This window comes from Rhinolophus sinicus, linkage group LG02 (assembly GCF_036562045.2).
Source record: "Rhinolophus sinicus isolate RSC01 linkage group LG02, ASM3656204v1, whole genome shotgun sequence".
Taxonomy (NCBI): domain Eukaryota; kingdom Metazoa; phylum Chordata; class Mammalia; order Chiroptera; family Rhinolophidae; genus Rhinolophus; species Rhinolophus sinicus.
Window position 1 is genome coordinate 49195677 of NC_133752.1, and position 23489 is coordinate 49219165.

The 23489-nt window shown below is 35.1% G+C and overlaps 1 protein-coding gene across 11 annotated transcripts in view; it reads left to right on the plus strand.

Moving 5' to 3' along the window:
* Positions 1 to 18: 18 nt before the first annotated feature.
* Positions 19 to 23489, plus strand: part of HELQ (helicase, POLQ like) — a 50294-nt gene continuing 26823 nt past the window's right edge. For 5 of the 11 annotated variants that reach the window (XR_012493478.1, XM_074324035.1, XM_074324055.1 and 2 more), the window contains exons 1-11: positions 19 to 452; positions 1541 to 2255; positions 4215 to 4393; positions 4954 to 5154; positions 5573 to 5645; positions 8625 to 8722; positions 9865 to 9963; positions 11230 to 11375; positions 14762 to 15001; positions 18158 to 18299; positions 18654 to 18758. Coding sequence is in view for 10 of the 11 variants with exons in the window: in XM_074324035.1 (XP_074180136.1) it covers positions 267 to 452; positions 1541 to 2255; positions 4215 to 4393; positions 4954 to 5154; positions 5573 to 5645; positions 8625 to 8722; positions 9865 to 9963; positions 11230 to 11375; positions 14762 to 15001; positions 18158 to 18299; positions 18654 to 18758 (2184 nt within the window). In the remaining variant the exon portion in view is untranslated. The other 6 variants (XM_074324066.1, XM_019731316.2, XM_019731315.2 and 3 more) reach the window with 6 other exon arrangements.

Here is a 23489-nt window from a genome sequence, read left to right on the forward strand (position 1 = left end):
GCCTGCGCAGCACGTTCACGTTCTCACCTTCACTACGCCGCAAGCCCGCGACACTTAGGATTGGATGAGAAGAAGGCGGGCTCCTGCGCCTGGTCTCCGCTTCCGGTCCGAGAGCAATTAACTTGGTGTTTCCCAAAGGTGGATGGAGAGGCGAGCGGTTTTTTCTCCTTTTACTGCTGGCGCCCTGTCCTCCACTCACCCCTCCACTGGGGTTTGGCGGCTGGGTCCCGGGGGACGGCTTTCGGGCAGGGCCCTTGGCCCCTGCCATGGATGAAGGTGGTTCCCGCATCCGCCGGCGAGTGTGTGTCCACAAAAGGAACCGGCGTAGTCTAGAGATCATTTTTGCCGCCCCCACCGCGGCCGAGCTCATGCCGCGCGATGACGAAGAGGAGGAGGAGGAGATGGTGGCTGGGAGCCCGCGGCGGAAAACGGGGGGCGTGCAGCCAGTCGAGGTACAGCCCCATCAGCTCTCAAGTTCCCCCGAGTTCCCGGTTCCATTTGCCACCTTTGGGCAATGTACAAACCCAGGTCTCCTAGTGCGCGTAGCCACTGAAAGAGTGGGAGACCGAACTATAGAAGGCATGGTACTTGAAACTACAAAGTTTTGGCCTTTCGCTTCTCGGATGCAAACAGTTTACCAGTTACTCACTAGTCTTCATGTGCTTACCCTGGCTTTGTTACCACTGTGAATTCTCACTTGAGGGGTATTGTTTGGTTATCCTCGTTTTTATATAGGTATGAAACATAGATCCGAGACATAAAAGTTGTACGTGCAGCAAGGAAGTGGCATGACTGAGCCGCAAAGTTAGAGTTCGAAGTTATTGCTGCTTCTGCTGTACTAATAAAATCTACCATTTACTTGTTGCACACTCATTATTGGCTGGGTACTTGAAGCTATTTACATTATCTAGATTTTACAACTAAGTAAAATCTCAGGTCCTAAGTAGTAGTTTTCTTAGCTACTCAGGTCCTAAGTAGTCAAGAAACTACACTTCTCACTCCACATCTTGTGTTTTTAATCACTGACTATGTTGCTATCTCCAAATTTACAACTCTTCTGTTTAGCAGACCACCCTAAGTCAGTGTGCAGATTCCCTCTCAAGTCCAGATTCCGAGGAACAGAATCTCTTTGGAGTGCCCAGTAGTACAAGCATGTTTTTGTCACCGGTCACTCTGTAGGATGGAGTCTGGGAGGGGAAGGATAGTGCAGTTATCAGAACTTACAGTGAGATGACATCTCAATGGTTGCCTATCAGTCTTGCTACTGCTTTAAGGATTTAGCACTAGCTTAAGAATTAGGATCCCAGCATCACCATACACGAGGAGTGTAATTTTAGGCAAATCACGGTATTACCCTCTCTGAGCCTCCATTTCTTCATCCGAAAATGCAGATAATAGTATCTATTTTATAGGATGATTTACATTTAGGTTTATGATCTATATGTGGCCATTTAATTATATGCCTGGTATAGTTCTAGGCTGAAACTTTTATCCTTAATGAAGCTATAATTGACTGTAAATATTTTTGTTTTCTTTCCAGAATAATGATAGCGAAGAGGACATGTTTGGTGACTATGATAGTTTTGCTGAAAACTCGTTTTTAGCTCAAGTTGATGACCTGGAACAAAAATATATGCAACTTCCTGAAAACAGGAACCATGATACAGATTTTGCCACTGAAAATCTTTGCTCAGAAAGCAGCGAACAGAAACGCAGCATTACTACTGTGGGCAGCTTTACTGAATTAAAAACAGATGAGCACACAAAGAACCAGAGTGGGCATGAAGATGTCTCTGTTGAACGTGGAGCCGATCTTTTGTGTGAATTCCCTTCTTCACAGGTTTTATACTTTGAAAATTTGCAGAACTCTTCAAATGATTTTGGAGATCAGTCTGCTAAAGAGAGGAATTGGAACACATCCTCTCACAAGACGGTGAATGAGGAATTGCCCCATAATAGCATAGAGCAATTCCAGCAAATTGATCAGGCGTCTTCTCAAGTCAGAACTAGTTCAAATGTGAATAGGAGAAAAAGTCTTAAAGATCATCTAAAACGTACCATGACTGGAAATGCCAAGGCCCAAACACCAATATTTTCTAGGACTAAACAGCTCAAAGAGACTCTCCTATCTGAAGAAATTAATGTTGCTAAGAAAACAATTGAGTCATCATCAGATGACCTTGGTCCTTTTTATTCATTACCCAGCAGAGTGAGAGACCTTTATGCTCAGTTCAAGGGAATTGAAAAACTATATGGTAATGCTTTTTGCTGTAATTAAAAAAACTTTACCTTCATTAACATAGTATTAGTGCAAAGCAATAGAAAGCAGATACTTCCATGGTCATGCATCTTATCTTAAAAACAAATCAAAATGTCAGTCCTCTCTCCACCTATCCCTATCCGGCTACTACTGAACCTCTTTCCTTCCCTTTGTGGTCACACTTCTCAAACCTTGCTATCTCCCTTTTCTCACTCAAATAATTCCCAGCCCACTCCAATGCTGGGTTCTGTGCTCTCAGTTGAGATTAAATGACTGGAGTGTCTAAACCCAATGATGCTTTTAGTTCTAATCATCTTACCTGATTTCTCAGTAGCTGGCAGAATTGACCAGACCCTTTTATTGGGGAAGGGGAACAGGACTTTATTGGGGAACAGTGTGTACTTCCAGGCCTTTTTTCCAAGTCAAGTTGTTGTCCTTTCAATCTTAGTTGTGGAGGTTGCCGTTCAGCTTCAAGTTGTCCTTTCAATCTTCGTTGTGGAGGGCGCAGCTCAACTCCAGGTCCAGTTGCCATTTCTAGTTGCAGGGGGCATAGCCCACCATCCCTTGCGGGAGTTGAAACCGGCAACCTTGTGGTTGAGAGCCCGTTCTCCAACCAACTGAGCCATCCGGGAGCTCAGCGGCAGCTCAGCTCAAGGTGCCGTGTTCAATCTTAGTTGCAGGGGGCGGAGCGCACCATCCCTTGCTGGACTCGAGGAGTTTAACTGACAACCTTGTGGTTGAGTGGCCCATGTGGGAATCAAACCGGCAGCCTTCAGAGTTAGCATGGAGCTCTAACTGCCTGAGCCACTGGGCCGGCCCGACCAGACCCATTTTGAAACACTTGTTTCTTGACTTCTTGATACTCCACGCCTGTGTTTTTTGATTGTCTTGCTGCTCCTCAGTTTTCTTAGCTGGTGTTTCCTTGCTGGCTCTGTCTTCTCTACCGAAACTTGACTTCAAATTCCTTTGACTACGAGATGTCTGAAGTGAAATACGTCAGTAGTACTAATACCATTGATTAAAACTAAATATATTTAAAGACAGCTGAAGTTAAGATTTAAGTACAAAGAATACTGATAACAATGTATCGTGTAAGGTTTTTTTAAAAATCCTGGGTTCTTGCATATATTTCAAATATGTGTCATTTTGGACAAAGAAGGGACAGTTTTTGCCTTTCTGGAGGATCAGCCTATCAACCAATCACTTCATACGTATTTCTGAAATTCGTTTGTTAGTATCTTACGAATCATATGAAAACATGGGTTCTCATCTCAGGGAAAGGACGATCAGGTTGGAGAAGTAGGACTACAGGAAACAAAGTCTAATATAAGACTACAAGAGATTAATTCTAAATTGTGAGGTTTATAGTTTAAGAGCTAATGAATGGTGTGGATTGCTCTTGAAGTAGATGTTAACTTTCTGCCCTGTGCTTTTCTCCCAGCACCTTTTTCGTTTAATCTGCATCTCCTACCAGAATGAGTACCCTGAGGGCAGGGTTCTAACTCATCTTTTTATCTGTAACTAGTGCTATGCCTGGTACACTGGTATGTTCTCAACTACTGGAGGTTGTCGGCTTAGTTATGAATTCTGGCCTTGTCACTTAAACACAAGTTTAGCACTCTGAGCCTTCGTTCCGGATTTGTTAAAAAGGGATGATGATAAAAATAATAGTTGTCTTGCAAGCTATATTCTGTGTCAAGGACATGCCAAATTATACTTTAGTAGTAAGTAGTAGCTTTGAAGCATGAACTTTGGTAAATAACAATTTTTTAAGTTTTTACCTGTAAATCTGGCTTAATGACATGATGTGTGCTACTTTTCATTGAGCTAAAGCAATGGTTCTCAAAGTGCAGTTCTTGGACTTTGAAGGATTTTTCCTTCTTAGAAAACTTTCTTGAGATTGAAATTGTAGAAGGGGAAAATAATGTTTGTTGTTGTTTTTTTAATTCTACAGAATGGCAGCATACTTGTTTAACATTGAATTCTGTGCAAGAAAGAAAAAATTTAATATATTCCTTGCCAACGAGTGGTGGAAAAACCCTCGTGGCTGAAATTTTAATGCTACAAGAACTGCTTTGCCGGCACAAAGATGTTTTAATGATCCTACCATATGTGGCAATTGTCCAAGAAAAGGTGTGATTGTTTTTTTTAACAGGTGGTATTTGCTAATGTTATTTTGATGTTAAGATATAAAAAGTAGGATAAATATAACAACTTTATTGCCTGAAAAGAGGTACCTCTATTAATGATGCAGAATTAATATTTTTAGAATGTACAAAAGCAGTATGGAGGTACGTAACTGAAAATTTCTTCTGATACTGATTACCTATTGCAGAAAAAGGTATTTTTTCCTAAACTGGTAGATTAAACTCCATTATAAATGTACTATTGATATTTAGTTTGGTTTCAATTATTTCATCAAAGTAAATGAGTTATTCTGATTTTTTTTTACATCTGAGGAGACAGTTGAGTTATATTTTCTCATTATGTAGTTTAGAAGTTGTGTTCATTTTGCAGAGATCAACACATTAGTTCTGGCATTTCTTAGATATATATGTCTTATTTGTGATCTTGTTCCCACTGATTGGTGTTAAACACAGTTTTAGATTTTTTGAATCCCTGTGTGCACTTAATATTTAGAGTTCTTATTTATCTGGGATTTTTTTGTTTCTTTGTTTCGACTAATATTCTAGATTTCAGGTTTGTCAAGTTTTGGTATAGAACTGGGTTTCTTTGTTGAAGAATATGCAGGAAGCAAAGGCAAATTTCCTCCAATTAAAAGAAGGGAAAAGAAATCACTATATATTGCCACTATTGAAAAAGGACACGGTCTGGTCAACTCGTTGATTGAAACTGGAAGGATTAGCAGTCTGGGTCTGGTTGTTGTTGATGAGGTGGGTTGCTACCTTTATAACTTGCCAACATTTTTATTATACTAGCATTATTATGTGGATCTGCTTACTACCTCTATGAGAATAAATCATATATTTTAATACATAGACAGTACAGATGAAAACATTTCATGCTTGGTAATCTTAAAGTCAGTTTTGGGTCAAGTGTTTCTTGAGTAGTAAATATGTGTGTGTGTATTCAATTTTATAACAGTATTTATGAATTTCAGATGTGTCAAGATATTGCCCCCCCCAATCTCATTAACTTAAAATACAAGTGAAATAATGTTTATATATTCTAGTTGCTATATCCAAAGTACTTAAGAGTTATAAAGATTACTTCATTTCATAAAATTTATGCACGTTTGATATAGGCAATGTATGCAGATTTACTTTTTTTCCTTTTTTTTTTAATCTGAAGTTGCACATGATTGGTGAAGGAAGCCGTGGGGCTGTACTGGAAATGACCCTAGCAAAAATACTCTACACTAGTAGTAAGTATTTTTTTTTAACATGGTCACTAATTGATTTATAATCAAGAGACCTATAAAAGACAATTCTACCACTAGCTAGATTTTGTAACTTAGAGTAAGATACTTAAACTTTCTGCCTTAGATTTTTTGTTTCTAAGGTAAGCTTATAAATGTTTGTTAGAAGAATGAAAGAATGAGGATAATTGTGAAGCTAAATGAAATTAACACTCGACGACGTCCCTGTCATTATCCTTCACTTACTAGGTATGTGTGCTTAGGCAGGTGACTCAACCTCTCTGTTTCTTCATCTGTAAAATGGTCCTGACTTGATGGGATTGTTGTGAGGGTTTTATGAATTAACTCATGAGAAGCATTCAGCAGTGCCTGGTACGTGGCACTGAATAAGAGTTTGTTGCTACTGCCACCATCAATATCGTCATCATCATCATACCAATCATGCAGGATATTCAAATAGTCATTTTAAGGAACTATTTTTTAACATCAGACATGCTTTAAAAGTACATGAAATACTCTAAATGTTTTCTCTACTATTTAATGATATACTATTACAATAACTTAGCTTATATATGCAAAAATTATTTAAAGGTCAAATCTTAAGAATTATTTAAAAATTTTTAATAGCAAAGGCACTTAGACATATTTTAGCACTTTATAATCATTCATTCAAAAAATATTTACTGAGTGTGTGCCAGGCACTACTTTAAGTGCCAGGATGCAGCAGTGAATAAAATAAAGTGACTGCCTTCATCAAACATTTTAGTGAAAGTTTAGTGAACAGAGAATAAGCAGATAAACAAGAAGATATATGATGTATCAGATGGTGACAAGTTCTTTGGAAAAATACAAAGCAGGGATAGAGAGGAGAATGATCACCTATTTATCAAATCTAGTATGTGCTGACTGTTCTTGTCTCAACTTTTCTTCAGCATTTGACTGTTTATCATTCTTTTTCCCTTCGGGTGCTGCAACATCATTCTATCTTGGTTTCCCTATTATCTCTGTAAGAGGGATCATATGTTAGCATGGAAAAATAGCATAGCATAATGGCTGAGGATAGACTGTGGAAGTAGATTCAAATGCTGGCTCACTCTTAACTATGTACATGACCTTGGGCAAGTTATTGTAACTGCTTCTTTCCTTATGTCTCAAAAATGGATGATAGTAGTAGGACCTTCCTCACTGAATTGCTGTGAAGATGGCATGAGTTAATCTATGTCAAGAATCTAGCATAGTACCTACACGTAGTGGACATGTGTTTGCTATTGCTGTATACTTCTTTGTCTCACTATCACCAGTGCCTTACACTTAATAGATACTTAAATGAAATGAATCTCTCTAGTTTTTCCTTCTTGTCTCCTTTGTGACACCTTGTTCTAAGCATGCTCATTATGTACATTGTTGTTACCATAGATTCATCTTAGCCTCTTCTCTGGTTTCCTACTTTATACAGTTTCTGCTAATTCTCATCCACGCTCATGACTTCAAGTGTTTCCTGTGTGCAGATGGCTCCTGGTCTCTATTTCCAGCTTACAGTTCTCTTCTGAATAATATCATCTGCAAATTGGACACTCGACTTGAATATCCTGTGAACAGCTCAGTCACCATGTCCAAGTCTAACTCTTTTCCTTCAAACCCATTCTTCAGTCTGAATTCCCTGCCACCATTTGCCTGCCAGCCAAGCCAGAATCTTACAGTCTTCACTCTTGCATATTCTGTCGGCAACCAAATCCTATCTGGGCTACCTCATAAATACATTTTTAAATTCTCTCCCTCCTGTCCCTTTCTAACTACTAAATCTTTAGCTCAGTACCTCATCCTTTCTTACCTAGATCACCACAGAAATGAAGAAATCAACAAGCTCTTTCATCTGCCTTCACTCATGATCACTGCCCTCTCTCCGACCAAATCTATCTTATCTAGTGCAGTTAGAATATTTCCCAAACGCAAATTCCATTACCGTGTTTCCCCGAAAATAAGACCTAACTGGATAATCAGCTCTAATGCGTCTTTTGGAGCAAAAATTAATGTAAGACCTGGTATATTATATTAATTTATACCCAGTCATGTAGTAAAATAAGACCGGGTCTTATATTATGCTGTATACTGTACATTAATTTTTGCTCCAAAAGATGCATTAGAGCTTATTGTCCAGCTAGATCTTATTCCCAGGGAAACACGGTAGTTTATTTTACTATTTACAGTCCTTTCACAGCTTCCCTTTGTTTCTGCATAAATCCCAAATTTCTAAGGACAGCCTTTCTTTATTTGGCCCTATGCTCACCTCTTCAGCTTTATAGTCTACCCTCATGGAGTGAGAAGGGACAACACTTACTTCTCTTTCAGATAATATCTTGAGTGATAAAATTTCAAGACAAAAGACAGCAACAATGAAAAAGCATTTGCTAAGAAGGCTCCTTTGTTCTTTGATTCAATAGCTAAGTCTGTAGAAAGCAGCAATTATGTATTTTGCCTAAGAAGTCATGCAGCTTCATGAATGTTACTCCACCTTTATTTTAAAATAAAGAAAAATTAACCTGATAGCAAGATCCCATAAAGGAGTTTTCATGTGGCAAGAGCTCAGGACCCATTCAGCCCTGCATCCTACACTGTACATCTCTATATAACTGTACCTGTGGAACCTGTCGTAACTCTTCATAACGATGGTCCAGAGAGCAACAAGCATATTTATAATCATTGTTGTTTAGAAGTCTTAATAAAGATGCTACTTCTTGCCAAGTTTGAAATTTATATAATTCTAAATAGTAACTTACAGGATATAAGGAAGTTTTCATTCTTTGATTTCTAGATTAATGCTCTCATAATATGCTTGCATTTTTCTTACCTCCTCCCACCTTTCTCAAATCACTCAGAAAGAATTTAGAACACAAAAAGGTTGCTAAAATTACTATGATATACTAAAATTACTATGATATACTAAGTAACAAATTTTTCTCAATACTTTGTTTTTTTTTCTTTTAGAAACAACTCAAATTATTGGTATGAGTGCAACGTTAAACAATGTTGAAGATCTACAGAAGTTCCTTCAAGCAGAATATTACACCGATCAATTCAGACCAGTATGTACCTGAGGTTTGCACTGTATTGATTTGTTATGTATCATCTTACTTAGAAACAAAAGTAGCAAATGTACCATGTAAAAAAATTCTATGGAGTGGTGAAGAGCCATAATTCCACTCACCACTGTGGCTATATGCTAATAAGAGTTTCTGTATAGAGAATGTAAACTCTGTGGGGTCAGGGATCTTGCCTTGGGTCACAACTATATCGGTAGCACCTAGAACAGTGCCTGGCCCATCGGCCTTTAGTGAATGTTTATTGAATGAAATTTTCCAGACCCACTCTGTTTTTCCACTTCTTATTCTCTGAGGTGAAATTTTCCATTCAATCAAAATTTAGTGACTTACGTTTTGAGTTATTGGCACATTAAAAAAGTTATCTTAAAGTTAAAATATTTATGCTTTGGTAATTGTAATGCTTTTAAAATAAGTTTAGACTTAATGTGGATTTAAATTTAAACTCCCCAATGATAGCATTCCCAAAATTCTCAAAGAAAATAAATAAATGTATCTGTCTACAGTATTAGTATGCATGTTCTCTCTGTAGATGTATTTGTTGAAATGATTTTTGAGAATCACCAAATTTTAATTTGAAAGTTGATGTTTTTACGTTTATGTCAAATATGAAAAATCTTAAGGATACTTTCTAACCTTAATTGTCAAATTAGACACTATTCTTTTAAAAATATGAACTATATTTACAAACACTTTTTGTCTACAGATACTTAAATTAAAAATAATATGATGGTACTTAGAATGAAAACTGGTGACTAATAAAACAGTTTTAGGTCTTGAGGAATAATACAGGTAACTCAATAAAAGATAAAGAGTGTAAATACTTAACTCATTTGTACTTCTTGTGAAAAATAAGAAAGTGTATGGCTTCCATTTAGATATTGTGGCTATTCAATTCAAAAGTACTTTTTTAAAGGATATTCATCTGTTTTCATTTAAGGGAGAAAAGAGGTTTAAAATAAAAGAAATGGTAAAGAAAATACTTTTAATTAAAGCATGTTTACATACCTTAAAAAAACTAAAATTTTTGTGTAGGTGTCCTTTTTTACAACATATTTTATAAAATTTATAACTCTGGGTAAAGGATTTATATGTGTTATTAATTGCAAATGTCCTTTTAATTCAAGGTTGAATTAAAAGAGTATCTGAAAATAAATGATGCAATATATGAGGTTGACAGCAAAGCTGAGAATGGCATAACTTTTTCACGTCTCCTTAATTATAAGGTAACAGTAATAACCCTTGAACCCGAGGTTCCCAGACTTTGTGCCCAAGTGCATTGGGGCACATAGAAGATTCACATGGGTGCCATGGAATTGTTTAGATTTTTGAGAGAAACCTCTCATGTTTGACATCGGTTGGACACCACACAAACTACTGGTTCATGGGAATTTCCAGTTCAACTACATTCCTTTCTATGACATAATACTTTGTGAAGTAGGGTTTTTTGTGTTTTTTTTTTTTGCTGTTACTGTAAGCAAATACCATGTGAAAATCAATGTGGGACAGGAAATGAGGGTAACTATGTCCAGTCTTAATTCCAAGGTTTGAAAGACTGCAGTGCCCAGCTATACATACATCTCATTAGTGGGCTGTTGTGGTTATTTAAGAATGAAATAAAAACATTTTTCATTCAATTGAGGTATATTACTTATGCAGACAGCTACCTAGTTGTGAGGAAATATGCACTTATTAAATTGTTTAGACCTAACTCCCCAATAAATAAAACTGTTAGTTCTTTTGGCCTTGGGACTCCATGAACCAAAAAAATTTTGGGACCTCTCCCTAAAATGTTATTCGTTTGTCAAGAACGGCAAAAACAAACATTTGTGGGCTGTGTAATTCAGATATTGGTGTGTGCAAATGTTAACATCTACTATGTTAATATTTTGTGACATGGAAGATATTAAAAAGGACAGAAAGGGATTTTACAACACTTTTAGAATTCTACAACACTTTTCTAATTCTAATTCATAGTTTCAGAAAGTTGGAGGAAGTGAGATTTTAAATACATTTTTCTTCATGTTCTTTGAGTTCCTTGTGTCTGCTTGGTAAGTATATTTCTTATTTTTGAAACTACGTCTTGTAGTATGATTGAATATATGTTTTTTAAAACTATTAGTGATAGTCAAAGGTATATCTTATTTACACAGCCCTTTGACTATTATTAGGATCAATCTGTGTTTCTCTCTGTGGTCTTTTTTGTACTGCTTTGGTGGAGATGGGCATGTAGTGAAGTTATTAATAACATTACGTATTTTCACTTCTTTAATTTAAAGCTAAATATACCTAACGAAATCCTAATAACCGAATAGAACAGTAAGACTTAACATTTTGATGTTTAGTATAGGTTTAATTTTTTTTTAAATGATCAGATGCATTAAATCAGAAATTTAAAAGTATGGATGATTTGCTTACTTTTCAAAGCACACTGGTTAAACGACAGGCTTTTATGGTTGCTAACTACCTTGTTGCTACATCTTGTTGTGCAGTATTCTGATACTCTGAAAAAGATGGATCCTGATCGATTGGTAGCATTGGTGACAGAAGTTATTCCCAACTATTCCTGCTTAGTTTTTTGTCCCACTAAGAAGAACTGTGAAAACGTAGCAGAAATGATATGCAAATTTTTAAGCAAGTATGTTTATCTTTTAAAAGTATTCTGTTCTACTTTTGTCATCATATACATGCTGTGTATTCTGTTTATTTAACAAGCACTAATTACTTCTTGCAGAGCATTATATTACATTGTTATACTAGATTCTAAAGGCCTTAACCTTGAAGAAAGTTTAACAGTGAAAGTCACACATGTGAAATAGCCAGAGAAAATTTCTAAGGCTACATGTAAGAAAATGCTAATATAATGGCTTAGATCAATGGTTCTCCACATTGGCAGCACAGTGAATCAGGGCTTTTAAAAATGCCAGTGCCCAAGCTACATCCTAGACAAATCGGAATCTGTGGGAGTGGGACCCAAGCTTCATTCTGTGAAGCTCCCTAGGCAAATCCAGCCTGCATCCAAGGTCAACCACTGGCTTAGATGGTCAAAGGACTAATCATTGGGGATAAATCATATCTTCAGCTTAATTTTCTATTTAATTAAATATTGTTGCCATACAACACTTAAGTTGTATGGACATTTGAATTGAATTTCCTAAGTAATTTAGAAATATATTGATTTGTAATTTTATACTATTTTAATATTGGCTCAGATAAGTATAACATTATTTTAAGTATGAACAGTTCAGTTTTTCCTGCACCTATTTGTCCCATGTGTAGTTTTATCATTTTTTTTCAGACTTCGTTTTGACCCCTTAGCCAGTCCTATATCACTATTCATAGACCATTACCCTGGATTCTATCTAGTCATCTTCCACCTCCCCCCCAATTCTGCTGTCATGGATTGATCTAAAATGGAGTTAAATTAATGTCTAACTGTTACATTGTTTTGTACACCTGAAACTAATAAAAAGTAATAATAATAAAATAGAGTTAAATTTATTGAATTAGCATAAAGACACAGATATTTGGGATAAAATGTAGGAGTTTCCCATTTTAGTAACTAATAGTGTACCTTTACAGTGATGATGTTGATTACAAAAGCCTAAGGAAATTAAATTATCACTGAATATTCTCAGTAAATTGCTCATTTTCTTAGAATAATTTAAGATAATATAACACTGTCTAAGTTATATGGAAATTTTCAGACTAACAGTTGACTGGAAGAGATGAGATTTATAAGTTATACCCTTGGTTTATTTTGCTTTTTGATTATACCGTGTTTCCCCGAAAATAAGACCTAGCCAGACCATCAGCTCTACTGCGTCTTTTGGAGCAAAAATTAATATAAGACCCGGTCTTATATTATATTATGTTAGATAAAACCCAGTCTTATATTATAGTAAAATAAGACAAGGTCTTATACTAATTTTTACTCCAAAAGACACATTAGAGCTGATGGTCTGGTTACATCTTATTTTTGGGGAAACACGATAGTAGTTTATTTGGGTCATAAATGTTTGTGTTTAATATTGAAGCATTTAAAAATGTTGTTCTCCAGAACCCTTAGTTAATAAATTGTAATGGATACTTAATACTTTTTTAAAGAGATAGGAGTTAATACTTTCTTTCCAAAGGAAAATTTTCTCTAAGATATATTTTCCATATTACTTGCTGCTTTTGTAAGCTGAATGTTCTGAGTATAGTGTAGTCCTTGTTTTGTGACTGTTGACTAAAATGCTGAGTCATATTTAGAGAACACCTTTTTTATATTATTCTGTAATTTACATGTAGATGAGTAAAATCTAGGGCTAAATGGGTTCTGATCTCAGTGGCTTTAAAACATGATTTCTTGAAAGTGCTGGGATATCAGCTTGTATCTTAATTATTTTGCCTCCTTATCATAAATTTTGTGGGAAGCAGGTACAATAAAATCACATGGGGAGTAGAATATGGCTTTATGTCTATTTAAATACAAAGACCAAAGCAGATTTTTCTGAAGTGATTGTATCAGTCTCAAGAATATTATCTTTTTTGTAGCTGTTACTCCCTTTGACTTTTAGTCAAGAATTTCTTTTAAACACTATTTGCTGACAACTGCCAAAGTTCTGGTCACACCACTTTCCTAAAAATCTCCCTAAAAATGATACCTTAGTGCTTCTTAGCCTAGAATTCAGGCTCATATATGACTCAGCTTACTTTTCCATCCTTATTTCTTCTACTCTTCATTCACCCTGCAGTGCATTCAATCTGAACTCCTTCTCTTCTTTGTGCCTTGGACTTCCCATTTTTGTGCTTCAGATCATGCTTTACCCTCTACCAAGCTATACTGCCCTGAATCTTCATTGTCACCTCTCTAACACCTGTTCTTCAAGACCAGCTCAGATCCCAAGCTCCCACGAAAACCCTTCTCCATACAACCACATCTTATCTGGTCACTTCTAAATAATGTCGCCCTTCTCTAAAATTCTATGGTGATTATCCATATTCTCATTGCATATAAGACTTAATTCCTTGAGAAGGGTTCATCCTATATGCGTACATCCCTTTCAGGACCTTGTACACTGGCTGGGAAATCGTAAAAGAAAGTCTATTGCTCCCTTACTCAGCTGTCAATTCTGATTCTTGCACTGATGAGTCTTGACCACTTTCTTCCCAATTCTTCATTGTTCTTTTGTCTCCTTGCCTCCCATTTCTCAACTCCTTATGAAATTATTGGCCTTCTTTGGTGAACACCAGCCAGAGCTCTATTCTTTCCGTGAAGTAGACCAAAACAACGGAAGGCGGTGTGTGTCATATCCTGGACGATGTTTGTTTGCTACTGGTACTCAGAAGGTGTTGCTTTACACTCAATTGGTAATTAGTTATAGTCTTTCTTTTTTTTTTCTAAATAGAATTTAAAATAGGTGCTTCTTGATACAGAGACATAATAGAATATTATTGAGGCTTCTAAATTACTAGTGTTTAGACAGTCTTTTACAGATAATACATATGATTTAATAATATGTATGTTTCTATCTTAAGAGAAGAACATTTATGATTTAAAATAAAATCATCTTCAATAAAGATATATGATCTAGTAAAAAAAATAATTGTAACATCTAGAGTGGGGGTCTAAACCTGGTGTCCATGGATTCATAGGAAGTGCAGGAATGAACTTTGGGAAGTCCACGGACCCTCTGAAATTAAAGTGTTTATTTATGTGAGTATTTGTTTCTTTTCCTGAGCTTTAATCAAATTTTCAGTGCTCTGTGATCCACAGAAAGGTTGAGAGAGACTCCCTAATAGTTAATGAAATCAGAATCAAAATTCTAAGGACTTTTTATGTACTTATATTGATAACATTAATACTTTTTTTTTAATTAAAGTTTATTGGGGTGACAATTCTTAGTAAAGTTACGTAAAGTTCAGGTGTACAATTCTGTAACATTTTTTAAAAGAATGTTTACATGCATGTACTAATAATGATATGCACTTTGCTACTGTAAGATCAGGGTTCATAATTCTAACAGATCTTTTTCCTAGGGAATATCTGAAACACAGGGAGAAAGAAAAACAGGAGTTGATTAAGAACTTGAAGAATATCAACAGTGGCAACTTGTGTCCTATTTTAAAACGCACAATCCCACTAGGAATTGCTTATCACCATAGTGGTTTGACAAGTGATGAAAAGAAGCTCTTGGAGGAGGCCTATTCCACAGGAGTTCTCTGCCTTTTAACCTGCACTTCTACCCTAGCAGCAGGTGTTAACCTACCAGCTCGAAGGTGAGATGAGACATAAGGAACTGTTGGCGAGGTTCCAAACCTCAATTTCTAGCTTGCAAGGAGTTTTGTTGATTTATTCTTTCTCAGTAGTGGGTGAGAATTTATCAGGTATTTTTTTCAGTATTTGCTGAGTTGATTGTTGGTTTATTTCCTTGATATTTTTATGAAAAATAACATAGTAGATTTCCTGGTATTAGAATCCCTTCTTTATTGTGTGTTCTCTCTATCTGGTTTTCATGTCAGGGTTTATTATCAGACTTGTGTAGAAACAGTTAGGAAGCTTTCCACCTTTATAAAAATCATCTGAAAGAGTTTATTTGACTAGGGCTTTCCTTGAAAATTTAGGGAACTCATCCATAAAGACTTTTGAGTCTAGTATCATTTTTTTGAATAATAGATCCTGGATTACCTTCTCAGTTGTTATCAAAGCTATAAGCCTGCATAATTGATTTCTGTTCTTTATAATTTGTGGCAGTTTTTCAAATAAATGGTCAATTTTTATAAATCATCCATGAGTGTTAAAAAAAAGACATGTATTTTCTGTTTGGTGTGCAGTTTTCTGTGTCTCAATGAGATCACTGCTATTAATCATGCCATCAGCTCCTATTTTCTTATTACTTGTGATTCCTTGATCTGTCAATTTCAGAGGTGTGTTAGTCTCTCACTGTAATTATGAAGTTGTCAGTTTCTCGTTTTTGCATTTCTAGACATTTTTGCTTTGTATTTCAAAACTAGGTATACAAAGGTTTACTCCAAATATTGCTGAATTATATCTTCTATTAATATAATAAGTCCTTGTTTTTCTACTTTAGTGATTTTACTTGGAATACTAGGACTTTTTTTTGCCAAATACATCTTTTCCATTCTTTTATTTTCAGCCTCTGTCACTGATTAATTTTCCATTTTCCAGACAATTGGAGGGAGAGAAATAGGAAGTTACATATCCTATCTCTCTTATTCCAATTGTTACTCTTAAATTTTTTGTTGTTTAAATGGACACTTTTTTATATCCATAGGCAATAAAATCCCATAGCTTTTCCAGGACCCATCAGCCCCAAGTCAAGTAGTTGTTTCAATCTAGTTGTGGAGAGCCCCAGCTCACAGTGGCCCATGTGGGGATCGAACCGGTAACACCTGGCCACCCCACTCTTAAAATTTTAACAATTGTAACCAAACATGTTTTTTATCATTGTAGAATTAATCAATAATTATATTCTTCCCTGAGCATAAGAGTCTTAGCATTTGTATATCCTCCTACACTGCCTCATATATATATGTTGCAATTACCTAGAATCTTAGTTCCAGGTTTTTAATTTTCTTTCATCTTATAATCAATAACTGTTTAAACTAACCTGTGTATTATACTTGTGGTTTTTTTTGCTTACCCACTACCTCTTGTATCACACATCTTCTGTGATTCATTTTTTATTTTGCCATTCTTGAGTAATTATTGTTTAAATGCTGCATTAGGGATAAAAATTTTTTGAGTCTTTGCATAGCAGAAGATGTCTTTATTTTCACCTCATACCTTAACACCTTGCTAGGAAAATAATTCAATTTTTTTTCCTTTGGGGACTTGATAGTATTGTTTTATGTCTTTCAAGAGCCAGTGTTGCTCAGTTTTGTTTTTGCATAGGTTTGCTGTTTTTTCTTCTCCAGAAGCTTTTAGACTTTTCTCTTCAACCTTAAAATGTCATCATAGTGTATAATAGTAATTGCAGCTATTACACTCCCTCCCCCATGTCATAACAGCTTTACATGCATTGGCTTAATAGAGCCTCACAACAACTTTGTAAGGAAGGTCATATTTTATTAATCACATTTTATAGAAGGGAGAACTGAGACACTGAACAATTAAAATAACTTGCCCAACTTCGCACCCAACAAATGAGTTTCAAAGCCAAGGTTTGAACCTGGGAAACTAATTCTACAATCCCAACTGTTCCAATTTAGCTACTTTTCATACATAGGGCTTAACACTTGGGATATGCTTTCAATTTCAAGTTTTATGCCTTTCTTCATCTTAAAGTATTTGTTTGGGTTATTTCTTTTATTATTTCTTTCCTGCCATTATCTCTGTTCTCTGCTCTTGTAACTTCATGTAGACAGAGTTGGAACTTCTTAGATTGAACTTTTGTATCTCTTTTCTTACACATTTTTCAGTCTCTGAGCTATGTAATTTCTTCAACTATACCTTTGATATAACGAAATCAGTTTTCAGTTGTATCCCATTGACTGTGTGCATTCATTATTCAATTCTTCTATTGAATTTTTGGAATGAATTTAAGTTTTTTTCTTAATTTCGAAGAACTGTCTTTTATTGCTTTTTTTTTTATAGGAGTCTGCTCTCATATTGTGAATACAATACCCTCTAGAATTCTCTGTGGATACTAATTAGAATTTTTTTAAGTTCATTTCTGTTCCCTGTGTTATCTGTTTCTGTCAGACATTTTTTTTTTATGTTCTTGTTGTTTTTCTGTTATGTCTTTAGTTATCTTCAAGTGTTTGGTGATCTTGGCTGTCCAGTGAGATTTATAAATAAAGGAATAGGTTGATCAGTGTGGGTAAATGACAGGTTTTTTTTCTCACCTTTGAACAGGAAAACTGGATACAGACTTATATATACATGAGCAGGATTGAAATCACCATATTTGTCGGTCAAAAACACTTGAAATCTGCAATTTTATATAATGGACAATAATACAAATACGAGTACATAAACAAATAGATATGTGTTGCTGGTGCATGATTAGATGTTTCATTTGTGGAATATAAAATCAGAAATCTTTGGAAACTATTGCTATAATGGATTGGTCCTAAACTTTGCAGCTAGGCAGACTTAAGTTCAAATCATGGTGCTGGTAATTACTAATTTTGTGAGTTGAGATGAACCACTTGTCTGTTCTTTAGTTAGCCGCTTGGTAAAAAACTAAAATTTGATTTAAGAGAATATTATTACAAAGAGTTTTGTAAGAATGATAGATAATGTACATAAAGAACGTAGAACATCATAGATTCTTGGTGAATAGTAGCTACCTATTATTTTAAGTTACTATGTCATTAAATTTAATATTACATAGATATAATAAAATTAAGAATTTAAAAAATAGGTGCTGTTGTTATAATCACTTTTAATTAATTTTATCAATTCCATAGAGTTATTTTGAGAGCCCCCTATGTTGCTAAGGACTTTTTAAAGAGGAATCAATATAAACAGATGATTGGTAGAGCTGGCCGTGCTGGAATAGACTCTACTGGGGAGAGTATCCTTATATTGCAAGAAAAAGACAAGCAACAGGTAATACTCAATCTGGTTGTTGGTTGGTGGTTTTGTCTTCTTTCTTAGGTCTTTGGTCTAGCCCTTTTATGAGCTCATCTTTTAAAAATTCATTCTTAATATTCCTTTAAATAATATTTCCTTCTCTATGATTAAGAAATAGAATAGTTTGAATACTTTTGTATTTCAGACAAACAATGAAAAGTGTTATCCTGTTTATCTTCCATTTTCACGAACACATTTGCTAAATTCCTTATTTTGTCTTTGTGTTTGTCTCCCTCTGCCTACGCAAGATCTACGCAAAATACAAAATTTTATATAAAACACCATTTTTTTATAACAACACAAAACATAATACTGCTTTAACTTTTATAGGTATTGGAATTAATAAGCAGACCGTTGGAAAACTGTTATAGCCATCTTGTTCAAGAACCCTCCAAAGGAATCCAAACTTTGTTTCTCTCTTTGATTGGTTTAAAGGTATTTTTTAATATTTTTAAATCTTATTACTGTTACATGAGATAACAGAGGTTAAAAAATTGTGAAAACTGAAAAAATATTTAAAAATTGTAAATGTTAATTTCTAACCTAATGTGGAAAAGAACAGTCTGACATAAATCTGAATCTGGATTTATATGTGCATTTTTAATCTTCGAGTTATAAGGAATATGAGAAATCATCAAATCGTAACTGGGCCTCATCTAGAAGAAAGAGACTTTGGTGGATACCATGGGGAGACAAGGAGCTGTAAAGACGTGGTTCTGATGTGTAATGATCCATAATCTCTGCCCTTGATGAAGAATAAGGTTCACCTATCGTCTCATGAACATTCTAGGATATTATAAATATTTGTGAGATCAGTGTAGCCTTTATCAGGCAGAAAATTAAAAAAAAAAAAATAGGAAAACTTGCTTTTTCCTAAGATTAGAAATTAGCTCTCTTTTTTAGGTTACGCTTGAGTTAAACTTCTTTTTTAAGATTATTCTTAAGTAAAATTTAACTTTGTGCCCAAGGTCACCCTGCCACAAAGTGGCAAAGCCAGTTTGAATTCAGCTTTGTCTAACTACAAAACCAGTGCTCTTAACCTTTCATGCAGCCTACCTTCATTAACCCGAACAGTTTAAGTGAAAACACAAAAGGTGATTGATAAATAAAAGATATCATGAGAAAAGTTTTGATTACCTTGCAAATGAATGATTTATAACATCCCCTAGCAATTTGGAAGACTGAAAGGCTATGAGGAAGCAGAGGAATTAGTGTTGGATATTGAAGGTGACAGAGGTTTTAGATAAGCAGAGGGAAGGAATAAGTCATTCCAGGTGCTGCAAATAGAATGAAAGATGTGTCCCGGCCCCAGCTCTGTCTCTTATTACCCGGGGTAAGTTACTAACTCTGTCTTCAACCTCACTCAGTTGCCTGATCTGGAAAATGGGGATAACAGCATGCAGAAGTATTGCAATTGTGGTAACCCATGTGTAATGTAATAAAGACCTACAATAGGAGGGTTGCCAAGGAATTAATGAAGGAGGGAGAGAGATCATGAAGATCAAGTCTTCCACATTTATGTATTGGATAAAGTAACAGATTCAGAGAATTAGTGATAAGTTGAAGGTCGTTCAGTGAGTTATGGTTTAGATGAGACTATAATTCAGTTTCTTGCCTTGTCGGCCTACATTGTTTCCAGTGTGTCCTTGTGTATGTGGAACATTCACCAAGTGCAGATGAAACTTCAACAAAGTAGACCATATTCTGGGCCATAAAACGAGTCTGAATACATTTAGGACTGAAACCATATAGAGGATGGTATCTAATGACAACAGAATTGTAGTACATCAATAAGATACAAGAGAAATACCCAAATATTCGGAAACTAAATAGCATACTTTGACTGTGGTCAAAGTGAAAATCACAAGGGACATTACAAAATATTTTGAGTGTAATAAAAATGAAAATAAATATATCAAAATTAGTGGCATGTGGCTGAAGAACCGCTTAAGGGGACATTTACAGGCTTTAAATACTTACTAGAATATAAGAAATATCCAAAGTCAGTGATCTAAGTTTCACCTTAGGAAGCTAAAAACAAAACAAACAAAACCCCAAAGTAAGTAGAAAGAAGGAAATAGTACAAATAAAAGCAGAAATCAATGAAATAAAAAATAGACAAATGAGAAAAAAATTAATTAAACCACAAGCTAGTTCTTTGAAAAGGTCAGTAAGATTATTGGTTGAATTGATCAGGAGGAAAAGAGAGAACACATAAATTACCAATATCTGTAATGAAAGGAGGGTCATTACTAAAGATCCTAGAGATAGTAATAGGATAGTAAGGGATTATCCTTGAATAACTGTCCTTGAAAAGTGAATTCAACAATTTAGATGAAATGGGGAAAATTCTTGAAGGACACAGTTCCCAAATTGACTGACGTAGAAAATCTAAAAAATCCTGTATCAAAGAAATTGAATTTGTAATTAAAACCTTCCCGCAAAGAAAACTCCAGGCCCAACTGACTTCACTGGTGATTTCTGTCAAATATTTAAGGAAGGAATAATACCAATCATACACATATTCTTCCAGAAATTAGAGGACAAGGGAAGGAACACTGTTCATCTTATGAGACCAGCATAATTACTCTGATAACAAAACCAGGCAAAGATATTGCAAGAATTTCTCTGGTAAACATAGATGCAAAAATCGTTATCAAAGTATTAGTAATCCAGCAATACATTATAAAAACAATATATCATGATCAATTTGAGTTTATTTCAGTCATGCAAAACGATGCAAAGTTGGTTTAACATTCAAAATTCAATCTGTAATTACCCAGAATTCAACATTCATTCATGATGAAAACTCAGCATACTAGGAGTAGAAGAGAACTTCTTCAACCTGATAAAGAGTATTTATTTAAAAAACAACAACACAAAAAAACCTACAGGTAACATCACATTTAATGGTGAAAGGCTACATGTTTTCCGCCTAAGATCAGGAAAAGAAAAAATGTCTGCTCTCACCTAACTAGTCAACATATGTTAGAAGTTGTGGCCAGTACAATACGAAAAGGAATAAAAATAAAGACATACAGATAGGAAAGGAAGAAGTAAAGCTATCTTATTTGCTATAATAACATTAAGTTCAAGCAAAATCCAAAAGACTGTACAGAAAAACTAGAGTATAATTAGCAGTGTCACAGGACACGGTCAATGTACCAAATGCAACTGTATTTCTATAAACTCACTACAGTATAATTGGGAAAACATTTCTATTTATAATACCATCAAAAAACATGGAACACTTAGGGATATATTTAACTAATAGGTGTCAGATCTGCACACTGAAAACGATAAAACACTGCTAAGAGAAATTAAAGAGGACTTAAATGGAGAGAGACACTATGTTCATGAATTGGAGCCCTCAGTTTTGTTCAGATGTACTTCTTGCCAAATTGGTCTATAAATTCAGTGCAATCACAATACAGATCTCAACAAGAGTAGAAATTGCAGGCCAATACTAGAATTTATTTGGATATGCAAAGGAATAGAATAACCAAAAATAATTTTGTAAATGAAGAACAAAGTTAGAGATTTCACACTACTTGACTGTAAAACTTACTGTAAAATTTCAGTCATTAAGACATCGTGGTATTGGTGCAAGAATAGACATACAGTGAGTCCACATCAGTGAGTCCAGAATTAGACCCACATATGTATGATCAATTAATTTTCGACAAAGGTGCCAAGATATTTAAAAGAGAAAAAGGATAATTTGAAACTGTGCAAAATCTGGCACTCCTCTTGCATCCCTGCATGGTGTGCAATGCCTTTCCTCTCTAAGGGGAACTGTGAGTACTTTGAGCATTTTTGTTGTTTTGTTTTGTTTTGTTTTGTTTTGTTTTGTTTTGTTTTGAGAGGCATTAACCTCTGTATTGCTATTCAGTCACCTTTGTAAATTAAGACTCAGGCTTAGCCAAGTATTAGCGTTTCTGAACTCAGCCAAGTCTGAAGACAACAGATTTTTATTATGTTTTCCAAGAATTTGATCATTTCACTTATAAAAGGCGTACCCATGCAATTTCTAGTGCATATCCTGGTGACATTTCTCATGGTTAAGATGATGTTATTTTTGCCAGAGGAATTAATAACATATCTATCTAAAGGATGAGTCGACAACACACATAAAACCCACATGTACCTAAATAATTGAAATTATTCTTATGTTCCTAATGAGAATGATTGCTGCTACTGTGCAAAAATGCTTCATTGTGAACACTGAAAAAATTACATATTTCTTTAATAAGGAGCAGCTTCGTGAACCAATGTATGCAGATACGGTTTAAGGAAATTAAATACCTATAATTACATTTCTCTACACTGGAAATGATCAACTTAATTATCACCATAAGTTGAAAATATCCATACTTCTGCAACAATATACTAAGGTAACATCAATGGCTGTTGATGGAGGATGAAATATGAAAATAAATAATAAACATTTAACCCCTCCCACCCCAAAAAAGAAAAAGGACAATTTTTTTTCAATAAATGGTGCTGGCACAACAAGCTAACCATATGGAACAGAAAAATTAACCTCTACTCTTCTACTGTCCAAAAAAATTAATTCAAAGTGGATCACTGACCTAAACTTAAATGCTGAAAAAGAAGCTTCTAGAAGAAAATATAGGAGAAGAAATTGTGTTACCTTGGGTTAGGCAAAGATTTCTTATATGGGAAACAAAAAACATGAACCATGGAAGAAAAATAATTAAATAGGCTTCATCATAATTTAAAAACTCGCTTCAAAAAACACTGATAAAATAAGTGAAAAGGCTGGGAAAATATTCATAATGCATACATCTGACATACATAGTATATATATCATGAGTTAGGACTGAGCTAAAGGCAATGGAATTGAGAAGGAGTGGGGAATTCACTTAAAACTAGATCATAACAGAGAGACTGTGGGAACTAGACCACACAGGTTTGGTTTTTATGGGCCTGGTAACAATGCAAGATTGCAGAGCACAATAGTTTCATTTAAATTCTGTTTTAACAATTGGTGTACAGTAGCAAGAAGTCCAGGCAGCAGTCGGATCAGATGAGCAGGTAGGCAGCTCTTCCAAGCCTGTGCATAGGAGACAACTCAAGCTCCTGGGCCCAGTCCTGAGGAGATCAAGCCATCAGGGTTACTTCTACAGCTCGGGGTAAGGATTC